The sequence below is a fragment of the Propithecus coquereli genome, unplaced genomic scaffold (genome assembly GCF_000956105.1).
Source record: "Propithecus coquereli isolate 6110/MARCELLA unplaced genomic scaffold, Pcoq_1.0 Scaffold409, whole genome shotgun sequence".
NCBI classification, from domain to species: domain Eukaryota; kingdom Metazoa; phylum Chordata; class Mammalia; order Primates; family Indriidae; genus Propithecus; species Propithecus coquereli.
This window is the reverse complement of record NW_012149830.1, coordinates 871,556-883,594: the sequence shown is the minus strand read 5'-3', so window position 1 is coordinate 883,594 and position 12,039 is coordinate 871,556. Positions and strand designations below refer to the sequence as shown.

At 54.9% G+C, this 12,039-nt stretch overlaps 2 protein-coding genes across 3 annotated transcripts; both read right to left on the bottom strand.

The window, feature by feature from the left end:
- Positions 1–323: 323 nt before the first annotated feature.
- On the bottom strand, positions 324–10,633 carry DPH1 (diphthamide biosynthesis 1). 2 transcript variants are annotated; one of them, XM_012653035.1, is made up of 13 exons: positions 10,542–10,633; positions 8,432–8,584; positions 8,244–8,307; positions 6,512–6,633; positions 5,915–6,072; positions 5,639–5,760; positions 3,989–4,057; positions 3,436–3,592; positions 3,204–3,304; positions 2,607–2,685; positions 2,146–2,286; positions 1,858–1,965; positions 324–1,139 (listed from the first exon to the last, which is right to left on the bottom strand). In XM_012653035.1, the coding sequence occupies exons 1-12, from the start codon at positions 10,600–10,602 to the stop codon at positions 1,876–1,878; spliced, it is 1,317 nt and encodes a 438-aa protein (XP_012508489.1). In that variant the 5' UTR covers positions 10,603–10,633; the 3' UTR covers positions 324–1,139; positions 1,858–1,875. The 2 variants fall into 2 exon arrangements, with proteins under 2 accessions (XP_012508489.1, XP_012508492.1); XM_012653038.1 differs by having other exon boundaries at positions 1,077–1,139; positions 2,161–2,286.
- Positions 557–1,849, bottom strand: OVCA2 (ovarian tumor suppressor candidate 2). The gene is made up of 2 exons (XM_012653039.1): positions 1,502–1,849; positions 557–1,139 (listed from the first exon to the last, which is right to left on the bottom strand). The coding sequence occupies exons 1-2, from the start codon at positions 1,812–1,814 to the stop codon at positions 640–642; spliced, it is 813 nt and encodes a 270-aa protein (XP_012508493.1). The 5' UTR covers positions 1,815–1,849; the 3' UTR covers positions 557–639.
- Positions 10,634–12,039: the final 1,406 nt, after the last annotated feature.

The window sequence follows — 12,039 nt, the reverse complement described above, 5'->3', positions numbered from 1 at the left end:
AAGTGGGAGGAAAATGACAAGTGTGGGCAATCCTTAAAGTGTCTAGGAACAACTAGTTGCACTTCCCAAGGGCAAACCAGCTGGGCTGCTTAGGCCTTGGCTGTAGTTACTACAGACTAACATCGATCTCAGAAACCCTGCAGATGGGGTCAAGTTAAGAAGAGGCACCAAGGCCTCCTTTGCTTCAGTTTGGGACATAAAATTTCCACCAAAAATGTGTGAGTGTATATGTGCACATATGCATGAGCCTGTCTTCACAACTGGAGACACCTCCCTGCTTGGTGCTGCCTGGGAGGCTGTGTATACCAGGAAAAAGATGCTCAAAAATCCAAATCACCACCTTTATTGTGTAGCAGTCACAGTGGTGCCAGTCCCTACTTTTCCCATGTAACCTTTCTCTCATCCAGGGCTCTCTAGGCTTTTTCATGTTTGAGTATAAAAAGTCACGGGCAAAGTCCATCAAGGCCTTCTGCTCCCCTCTTCTCAAATACAGGACAGTGCTCATATAATTTGAGTCCTGAGAATTAACAGTTGTCTCTTAGTTGGTGGCACGAAAAGCAGTGGAGGTCACAGGAGAAGGCATAGATTACAGAGGCTGCCCCGAGGGGAGATGGACGGGTAGAGGCATTTGTTGATCTTTCACTCTGCAAACTGGTCCAAGAACTTGAGGTAGGCCTGGCGCTGGGGTGCAGCCGCTGGAATGAAGTGGCCACCAGAGTGGGTGAGGGTGATGGCTCCAAGGAATCGGCTCGCCAGTTGCACACTCTCTTGAGAGGGGATGACTTGGTCAGTGTCTCCAAAAACATGGAGTGAAGGTAGTGACAAGGGGCCCTGCAGGATGGGTTCTTTGAGGCCAAGGCCCCGAGGACAGAAACCAGATACCAGGATGATAAATCTCAGCAAGGGGAAGCGGGGATCTCCCGCCTGGCCCAGAGCACACACAAGGGCTGCGAGTGCAGCACCCTGGCTGAAACCAAGGAGCCCGTCAAAAGGCCCCAGCTTGTTCAGTGCCTGTGCCACCGTTCCCAGGGCCTCCTCCAGACCCCTGCACATTGTGGGCTCTTCCAGTGCGGAGAAAACGTCTGCGTCCTGCTCTGAAAACCACCAGCCTCGAGGCTGCTCCTCTGAAGGGCAGGGCCCTACAGCGAGACAAGAGAACGGGATCAGGGCAAGGGGAATTTCAGAGGGAAAGAAATGACAAGAGGAGGGAGGGTTTGGGGATGACAGAGAGGGAAGAGAGGGAACTGAGAGGAGAAAGGCTGGGGAAAATGCGGTGGGGAATAAATGGACCGGCATGAATTGCAGACAGGAAGACGGATGAAGGTGGAAACCTGAAAGGGCAAGGGGCAGTTTGAGCGAGGGAGGCTGGGACGGGAAATGAGGGGTGTGGGCTGGGTGGAAGGAATGAGAAGAGGGTACAAGGCGGGCCTGTGCTGAGGGGTGTTGAGGGAACATGGCAGAAGGAGAAGATAGGGCATTTCCGGAGCAAGACTCATCTCACCGGAGTCTGGGCCGGCACCCTCGGGGCCCGCCGCGTGGGGAACGGGGTGCGGGCCACTGAGGCACACGAGCTCGGCGCGGCCCCGCAGCGCCTTTCTCAGCGCTCCAGTCTTCTCGCGGAAGCCCAGCTCGCTCTGCCGAAAGCCCGCCAGGCACAAAACCCGCAGGGGCCGCTTCGCGGCCATAGTGCGGCGCAGCGCCACAGAGGCACCGGAAGCGATCTTTCCCCGAGCGGAAGTAGAATTACGTGAGGGGAGGAACCAAGAGCCGGCACCACCAGGAAGGCGGGCCTCAGAGCGAGAGGGCGTCCCCATGACAACGGGGAGGGGTGGGACGCAGCCCAAGCTGGGTGGGTACCTGGAACTCCGGAGCGTCTCAGGGAGCGAGCGGCGCCACCTTCTCGTCTCTGCAGCTGCAGTCCTCGCTAGCCACGGCTGGAGAGGGGAGTGTGGACCCCTCCTGCACCTGAGGTCGCAGACTTTGGTCAGGGTCTCGCTTCTGCAACATCCTCCGATCCGCTCCCGCGCATTTCCCATCGCAGTCGCAGGGCGGCGGCCTCGGCTCATGTCGCCAGGGAGGCGGCCCGTGCCAGGGCGGCGCCCAGGGCTGTCCCTCCGCCCTCCTGGAAGTCCCCGCCCCGCCTACCTTCCCCTGCACTACCTGGCCCCGGGCCTTGGGGGGCCGGTCCCGCCCATGGTTCACTGTCCACGGCCCCAAGGAGCTGCCTGCATAGAAGTCCATCGGGTAGGGCTGCTGCCAGGAAATGTCCCTCAGGGCCACGGCCGCCTAGGGGAGGAAAACAGGACAATAACATTTACCAACATTTTTCTGTGCCTGGATTATTGAATTCAATAGTCACAAATGGCCTATGAAGAATATATTATCCCCTTACCACACAAGGGAAATGTGTGGCCCAGAGAGATTAAGGGACTTACCCAAGGCCACACAGCTAGGAAGTGGCTCAGCTGGGGGATACAAGACAGTCTGACCAGAACCTATTAAGATAACTTACATGCTGCCCATCCACCCCACTCCACTTCGGATGCCTCTCTTGAGAACAAGGTGCAAAACCCACTCTCCCAGGGATTTCCAAAACTTGGTGTTACCTCATAAGGTGTCAGCAGTGGTTTGGGGAAGGCTGTGCCCCAGTCAATGGAGAGACGTGGACATGCCACCTGCACCCACCTGGGAAGGAAAGCTAGGTGAGACCCTAGGTCTCCCCCTCTCCTAGACAGCATGCTGAAGAACATGACAGTGTCTCCAACATACCCATTAATTAATAGAATTTATTAATCCTAAAGTAAAGACTGTCACCTACTGCTGTTTAGAATACTATATTGTTTCTTGTTTTCTCTTGTTCCTTCCACTGACTATGAACTTGCTAGGGCAGCTCATTTGTGAGAGTATCCCCAGAACCAAATTTAGTGCCTAGTACAGTGCTGGTGTCAACACCCCTTGAACTCAGTGTCGCACAGAACAACTGTGACATTGCCATTGGCTTTGAGCCCCAAAGCCAGACAAAGCAGGTATGACCCATAGCCAAGGATAACCCCTGCTGAGTAAATGCTCTGTAAACATTAAAATTTCATGACTATGGAAGCTATTCCCATCAACTCCAGCCTTCAGTATGTGTGGGGCAGGACCCAGCTTCTAAGCTGCTGTAGCCAGAGTCAAAGCTAGGTAGCTACAGTGGGGAAACTTACACATCCACCTCAGGAAGTAGGCTAAGCTTGCTGGGGAAGATCTCAGAGAGCAGCAGCCTCACAAAGGGAAGTCCCAAGGCTTGGAGTCGAGATTCCAGGTGCTGTTGGGAGAAGAAGGCAGGGCTGGGGTCCCCATGATCAAATAGCCAAAGTTAAATCCCTTGGCCCACTGATTTTTCCAGCTGGTTTCTAGTCAATCCCCTCCTCCAGAGGCCATCCCAAGCCCTCTGACCTCCAGGATCTTGGGACTGCCCTGGCGGCCCAAAGTGCCCAGAATAAGGCCCCAGGATTTAGCCGAGCGGGCAGTGGATATCGCTTCTTGGCGAGCAGCCTGCATGCGCTGGTGGTCATAGTGTTCTCTGGACAGGACTTTGCTGTATGGGTCGTACCTGGAAAAGAAGCTGCCAGGGTCACTGTGACAGCCACTCTCAGGACTCCTGCTAAATACACAGTTCCTGACTCAGCCCCTTGGGATCCTGACACTTCAGGCCCCATGCAGGTAATTAGGAACAGAGGCAAGAGCAGGGATTGCTATTGAAAAGATCAGTCCCACAGCTGGACCAGACAAGAGTTGGAGGGTTTTAGGACCTCAGTGTGAATCCCAAGGGATAGGTAGACAACAGCAGCCCTGGGCCTAATGCCCAGATCCTGGCCCCAAGTGCCTCAGACCCTTAGGGCTGGGGACTGTTTAGTGGCTGGGGAATGAGGAAGTTTCAGCTGACTGAGGGCCTCAGTGGCAGGGAATCCCACCCCTTGCCAGCCGGTCAGCCCAGCCTAGTCCATACCGGTAAGTGGGGACATGGGGGTTGGCAATCATGACAGACTCCAGATGGAAGCGGCCATCTCCAAGATACCTGCAGGGTGTGGAAAGGAGGCTTGTAAGTGTGGTGTGAAGCACCAGAAGAGGCACTCGCTGGCTTTTGAAAGTGGGGAGGACTGAGTTTTCAGTCCTGACTGTGCTGCTGTGTATAAACTGGGACAAGCCATCATTCCACCTCTTGGGGTCTTGGTTTTCTCATGGGTAAAATAAGGAGTTTGAATTGGATGACTGGAAGGTCCCTCTAGTTATGTAATATAAACTCTAAGAACCACCCCACCCCCACCTTCTGCAGGAAGAGTAAAGGAGCAGTCAAGGCCATGGTAAGGCCACCAGGGGCTCCAGAGATCCTAACTTGGAAGCTGGGGAACAGATTGTCCCTTACCAAGCTCAATACAGACATGGGAAATAGTGTTCAGGGTGTCATCTATGCTGTAAATGAGGCTGCAGGGTGTACACTGGCTACTCTTTGCACAAACTCGCTCTTGTTGTTACTGAGTTACAACAGCTACTGTTCATTGGACTTACACCTTTTATGTATCGGGCCTGGCCTAAGTATCTGATGTGAATGAGTTCGCTCAGTCATTTCTAATAGTCCTCCAAGATGTCTGTAGTATCCCCATTTTACAAAAGATACAACCGAGGCTCAGGGATGTTAGGAAACTTGCCCCAAATTATCCAACTGTTAAGCAATGTAGCTGAGGCTTAACCACCACGCTTACCAAGTGTGCCCTAGGAGATGCTATGTGTAACAGCACTTTCTCAGGCCATGGAGACCCCAGAGCACGGAATAAAATCTGCCTACGGCAGCTCCTTCTCTCCCTCTTGGAGACCACACCTCATTTTGATGAATGGCCCACACTCAGGGTATCCCTTGCTCCAACACATACCTTGAAGCACCCAAGAGTAGGCATCTATGAGCTCAGAGTTATGCAGGCACTGGCACAGGGGGCATCCCCCTGGGGGAGCGGGAATGCCAGGTCTGGGCTGGGGAAGGCCCTGATGTGGCCTGTCTAGGGGCAGGGGTGTCCTGTGTGGGTGCGGCAAGGCCTGTGGGACCAGCATCCAAAGCCCCAGAGCTAGGACTGAGTCAGTAGGACTGAGTCAGGGAGTGCCCTCCCCTCCCTCCCTCCCATTAGCTAGGAGCAGGGCTGCCCCCCTCCCCGGTCCCAGCCGGGGGAGCTGTGGGCTCTGAGGCTGGCTGCATTCACACAACATTAAGCATTTCCATTACCTAAAATAATTAGGCGGCAGGAGACATGCTGCTTCTGCTTGTTAGCTGTCCGGATGCTAAATTAATGGGGCTGCAGCCTGGGCGTGCCCATCCATCTTCTCCAATTATGTTCCCACCATTTCCAGCCCACCCTCATCCCCCCATCAGGCCCTCTAATTCCTGCCCCCACCCCCAGCATAGCCTCCTGGAGGGTGGACTGAGCACTGGAGAGACAGACAGTAAGCCTGAAGTCTAGTCCCTATTTGGTCCCCACCTTGCAGTATGACCTTGGACAAATAGGCAGGGAACATTAGACTCCATTTCTGTCCTGTACGATAAACCTCAGGCTCCCTCCCAGGGTACATTTCTTACGTCTCTAAGACTTGGCCCCCACTTTTAACTTACACAACAGCCTCCACCTCTTTGGGCAGCCGGGGGGACGTGCAGCCTAGAATCTCCCCAGGGGACAGGGGCTTGCACTGTGGGACACTCACTTGATACTCAGCTTTCAGCTCCTGGGCAGCTGCCTGTAGGGATAATGAGGGAAGGGAAGCAAGTGGCTGGGGAAGGAGGGACAGGGCCAGTGGAGTGGCCTGGAGCACCAGCATGAGGACCCAGGGGTGGCCTGGACAGTGGGTGCTGTCTGCCTCCGGAGATGCTGAGGAGCCTCACTCCACTCACCTGCAAGGTTGACACAAACTGAATGGTGCTGACCAGAGCAAGGACACTGGCTGGGGGAAAGGTGAGGCGGATCGAGTCCAGTAGGTGGGTAGTGTCTATCCGGATGTCCACAAAGACGTACAGCACCCGGAAGTCTTGGGCCGAGGTGTCCATGGGAACTGAGGGAAGGGCAAGGTTCAGGAGACTTTGTTTTAGAAGGCGGGAGGAGCAGAGGTCCTGGCCCAGGCTGAGGTCTCTAAGCAGCCAGGACCAGTAGGTTCAGCCTGAGGGTAGAATGAGGAGGTATGGAAGGAGGGGTTCACAGGTCCCCTAGAAGCTCCTTCTTGGTCAGCTTTCTCTGTCACTTGGCCAGGGGCCCCACCTGCTCTATCACCAACAGCCTTTCAAATACCCGCATCTGGGACAGCAGCACAGTTTCCAAGGCAACCGAATCCAAAGGCAAGATCCACCTGCAGAGCAGGAAGGCCAAGGCCATCCCAGAAACCAGGAGGGACCTTGTCCTGCAAGCAGGACAAGAAGGCACCGCAATGGAGAAGATTAGCATGCAGCCGGACTCCTGCCAGCCCTGCCGGGCCCAGGTGTCCTGGCCCACCATACCCAGGCAGCTGTGGCCGTAGTGCACCAGGAAGTCAGCTCCGAGGGCCCTTGCAGTAAAGTCATCCACACAGCAAGCCCCGTAGGTCACATCACCCATCACCATCACTTCGGCCTCTGTGAACCTGTGGGGACAGGGATCAGGGTGGGGAATAATGGGACAGTGACACAGGGGTGAGATGGGAGAGAACGAACCCTTTGGAGATGTCTCAGGGCCCGGCTCCTCTCTCCCTATCTCTCTCAATTCCTTGGGTTGGCAGCTGCCACTTCTGCCAACAAAGAGTAGGAGGGGCACAGCTGCTACCTCCCTCAGCCCTGGCAGCAGCTCCTGGAACTGCTGCTGCACGAGGATGGTCTCTGTAGCACCGATTCCTCTGCGCAGGCTCAGACCGCAAGAAGGACCCCCAAACCTCAGCCTGGCATACATGGGGTCAAACATAGACCGCCCCAGAGCAGTGAGCATGCACACACATGCAAAGGTACCCACTCCCACGCCCCAGCATGGCAGTGTTCGTGGGCATGGACGTGTGGATACACACAGCCTCCCTCTTGCCTGGACCCCCACTACCTCCCCACCCATAGGCAGGGCCCCGGGTGCCCAGGATGGGGGACCCATGTACAGCTCCCCCACAGCACATGGCACCACCCACATGCCTCATGCGTCAGGACGAGTGGGCTCTGGCCAGCACACTGCCATGGGATCTGCTGCCAGGCCTGAATCACTGGGGGATGGGGGTGGGTGGGGAAGACCCAGCACCCCTGAACTCACCACAGGAACAGAGCAGGAGGACCAGCTCTTAACTAAAAAAGACCCACACCTGGGGCGTAGAGCCTGGCTCAGTGACTGGGGTCCCTCCATCCTCCCCCTGTGGGTATGGTGGGGGACACTGAGCTGCTGCCAGTCAGCCCCCTCCTCCACCCCCTTCCCCAAATCAGGCTGTGCACAGAAGCAGATTATTCAGCTCCTTAGAATGCAGCCCAGGCGTCTGAGTCAGCCAGAGCACTTAATTTTTTATAGATTAAAATGTATGCAAATTGGCCTGAGCCCCAGAGAGCATCCCCAAGGGGCAGAAGGGTGGGAGCAGGGAAGTGAGTCTGTGGCACAGCATGGGGGAGCAGGATGGGGGGAGGGCGGCAGCAGGGAGGTGGGAGGTTCCCAGCACGAGGTGACCTCCCCTTTCTCCTTCCCCTCCTCCCTGTTCCTGTGCTGGTTCCAGATGGCTGAGTACTCACCCCCCTCCCAAGGATGGCTCACTGTATTGAAGCAACTTGGAATAAGGAGGGTAGAGGAACTGAATACCTTCTCCTAGGCACCTCTCTCCCCCTGCCAAACCCATCCTGGCCCTATTCCCCTAAATGCGCCAGAGAAAAAAGGTGAAGGTGCCCCCCAGCCAGACCTCTCTCGCTGACCACTCAGCCCTTTTCAGGGTCAGCTCTGAGAATTCTTAGCTTCCTCCCAGGTCCTACCCCCTGGTCTGGGCCCAGCTTTGAAGATACTGGGATTAACTTCTTCCTCTCTCCTAAATTTTTTAGGGGAGGGGAGATTTACAGGGACAAGCTGGGATCTCAGCAAGTGGGGAGTTTTGTTTTGGGTTTTCCCTTAATGTGTAAATGGTTGTGGTAGGGGAAGGGGGAAGGCAGAGGTCCAGAAGGACCAAATGATGCCAAGAGGCAGGGCTGGAATGAACACGGGGAGGGTCTGGCTCAGCTTCCTCTCCAGTGCCCCAAGCCTCACCTTTCCAAGATATCCACAATGGTGCAGGCGAAAAGGAGGAGGCCTTCAGGCATTTGCAAGGCCACTGCAAGACAGAGCAGAGACATGAGAGGTGGAGGGCTAGGAAGAAATTGCAGTGGGGACATTGCCCACTGTCTGGGCCAAGCAATCTCCCCACTCCCATCCCAGCTCAATGCTTAGGGGCTCACCCTTCTTGGCCTGGGCTTGCTGGATCCTCCAGATGGTCTTGGGGATCTCAAAGTTGTAGTTGGAAGGCAGGACCTGGATAGCTGTCTGTAGCTGGGGGTTGTTCAGGATCTCAGGGGGGATCTGATTGGCCAAGCGGCCCCTAGGGGGCCGACCTAGGAGGAATACAAGGCCTGAGTCAGTGTCTGCCCTAGATAGCAGCTAGATCCAGCTAAGCTGTTAACTCTACCAAGTTTAAGGCTCAGATCCCAGACACCAAGGGGGTTGGCCCAACTTTCTTCCCCACTGAATTCATCCTGAAGGATGGTACATCCAGTTAAGCCAGGAGGAAATCTGCATAATTAAATTCCATGTTGTGAAATTATTGAGAATCAAAGACTTGAGCCCATGAATGGGACATGGGTCACCCCTTGCCTCAGGAGAGTAGAGATGCCAGAGCGGACTGAGGAGCAAAGGGGAGTGAATCTGCATCCACACAACTGCTTCTTGGTAGAGATCAGCGTCGTGGAAAAGCCAAGAGCCTAGCCAGCCCAGCCAGTCTTGAAAATGTTCTCTTTCCCCACCCTTTGAGAACACCTTGAAGTTTTGAGGTTCTAGATAGGAGATCTGTAAGCAAACTGTTACACATAAGTACTAATTTAAAAGACTGCCCTCTGAGTCCCACTGAGTATTAATTCCTGCACTTTTTTCTCTCTCTTTTTTTTTTTTTTTTAGAGACAGGGTCCTGCTCTACTGCCCAAGCTGGAGTTCAGTGGCACAACTATAGCTCACTGCAACCACCTCCAAGGCCTGGGCTCAGGTGATCCTCCCACTGCCTCACAAGTAGCTGGGACTACAGGTGCACACCACCATGCTAGGCTAATTTTTCCCTCTCCTCATTTAAAAGGGAAATAAACACCATTCATTTAACAGACTTAAGAGTTCTTTAGTCCCATCATTCTTCCTTAATCCTACCCCAGGAAAGATGGAAAGAACATACTCTAGTCAGGACTGTGGACATACAGATAGGACAGAAAAGTGACCCTGCCCTTTAGCGGCTAGCAGTCTAGTGGGGACAAAAACAGGTATACAAATAATTACAACACCCGAAATAAAGGAGAAAACATTGTAGCCCTTTAGCAAGGCTGCAGCCCTTACTCTGAACTCATCCTACTCCTCACAATTCAGTTTAGTTAAATCTCAGTTATGTCTTTAGAGCCAGACAGTTTGGGGATGCAAAAAGGCAAGAAATTAATTTATTAAAAAAATATTTATTGAGCCTGTATATATGTGCCAGAATTTCTGCTAGGACCCCTCACTATAATAGGAGGGATCGTCCCAGAGCTGAGCCTTCATCCACCGTGTAGGGGTGGGGATGTAGTGAACTAGCCTGGCAGGCTGGGGCCCTGAGACCAGGTTTGAATGTTACCACTGCTATGGCTTTTGGTCAGTTGTTTCAAAGGCCGTAGGTAACCAGCCCAGCCTCTCTGGGCCCCTCACAGAGCCTCCTCGGACAGGGCCAAGTCCCTAGTGGTCGTTGGTGTGAGAGTCGCTAGCCTTAGCAGCTCAATGTGTCCCTTGGGCCAGTAGGTGCCTCCTCCTTTATCACGTGGCTGTGATCTTCTGTTTACATCAGTATTCCCCGGTACACTGAGATGTCTGCGGGCAGAGACTGTATTCTAATCCCTGTACCAAGCGCAGGCCTGGCATTCAGTGGGCGCTTAGTTAATGCCTAGTGAATGAAAACATGTGTCTCTTCCCTGAAAGCATTTCCTGACGGTCCACTTAGGAAGTGTGGACCGCAACTGGCTTGGTCCCGTCCGTCCCTCCCGGTGGGGTACGTCTTATCCGTTAATCTTCACGCGTCTGTCTGCCGGCCAAGGCAGGACTGTAGTTTCCGATTTGAGGATTACAAGATCCTAGTAGGGGCTGCTCTCCATTGCGCCCTAAGGCTGCAAAAGAAGAGATCGGTCCGCCGGGGTTGCGGTGACAGCGGCCCAAAGAGAGTAACAGCGCGGACTTCCGGATGTAGCTGAGAAAAGCGCCGCCACCGCTAAAGGGGGCTGGTCTCGTCCCTGACTTGGCCCCACCCCAAAATGTGAGGTCCGGAGGCCGCAGCATTGCAGCACCCACCTCTGCCAGGGCCGTGTCGGCCGCCCTGCTCCGCTGCCTCGGACACAACCATCGCCGCCATCACTCGCCCGCCCACGTGGGACCAAAAAGACAACGCTGGGAGAACGCGGAGAGCGCAGACATTGCGATCGATCGCCGATCGGTCATCGAGGGGCGGGGATTCTTGCTGGGCGGGGACCATGGAGGAGGAGATAGGGGCGGGGCTATAATGGGCCCCATCTCCTCCCGGAAGGTCTGGACTCTCGGTATTCCATAGTGGTTCCCGACTACGATAGCTGCGCTCTACCAGCGACCCCATCTCCCACTCCTCTCTCCGGCCTGGCCTGAGCTTGGCCCTCTTGGACCAGTGCTCCACTATGTGCTGACTCCCTGCACGAGTTGTATAAGCTGAATCCCGTGATTAGGGACACCCACCAGGCCTTCCTTCAGCTCCCTTCCCAGTCACACCTCCTGGTAAGCAGGGGTCGGTCAGCCGGTCTGCCACACAGTGGGCCGCATTCCCTACCTCGGAGGACCCCACTGCCCGGCAGGACAGAACTCAGGGCCCACTAGCCCAGTTCCAAGTTGAGAGTCTTGGTGCAACTTTCCCGAGCTTCCCAGGTGCCCTTGTCATCTTTAGAACTGACCATGTAGTTCCTGTAAAAGGTGCACATGGGAGAAAACTGCCACTCAGAGGAAGGCGGGAGCCTGAGGGTGCTTTCCTGGGAAGGTAGGGGAGCCTGAGAACTCCGTTGCCTAAACCTTCTGGATCCTGGCCAGCCTTTACCTGCCCCTCAGGCCTAGATAGCCTTTCTCCTAATTAGTGTCCACAGCTCCTGGGACCCCAAAGAGAAGGCAAAGCAGCTAGTGAGACAGCCTTGACCTTTGGAAGAACAAAGTATCTGCAGGACTAGCCTCCAGCAAAGTCTGCCCCAGGAAGCAATGGTCCCCCAGGGCTTTTTGTCCACCCAGCCCCCAGGCACCATCCTCTCTCTGAGTGGTGCTGTGAGCCCAGCTGGCCCTTTAAGGCAGCTCTGTGGCCTCAGGCTCCCCCAGAGGCCCTCCCTGCTTGGAAACCCCTAATTAAGGTGCAGGGTGAAGTGAAAACAAGCAGCCAAGAACAGGCCTGCCTGGGAGGCTACCCAGGGAGGAGGGATGGCTAAGCAGGCGGGGAGTGAGCAGCTGAGGGGAGGGTCAGAAGGGCCAGTGCTCTGCCCTTTAAGCCTCTGGCACTCTCTCACCTTGATAAGAATCCAGCCTGGACTTTTCCATCTCTCTCAGCTTCTATGGACCCCCTGTGTGTAGCATCTGAATTTAGGGAGTCCAGCCCCTCCCTCTTTGGGACACCAAGGCCACACCTTGGGCTGCAGTATCAAGTTCCAAGGGGGAAGGATTGGCTCTAACAGACCTGTGACTTCTTTCTAGTAGGTGCCCCATCCCTTAGGGCCTTTCCCTCATCAGAAATGGGGCCCATTGCTGTGGAGAGTGAGTTGAAAAAAAGAAAGAAATGGGGCCCATT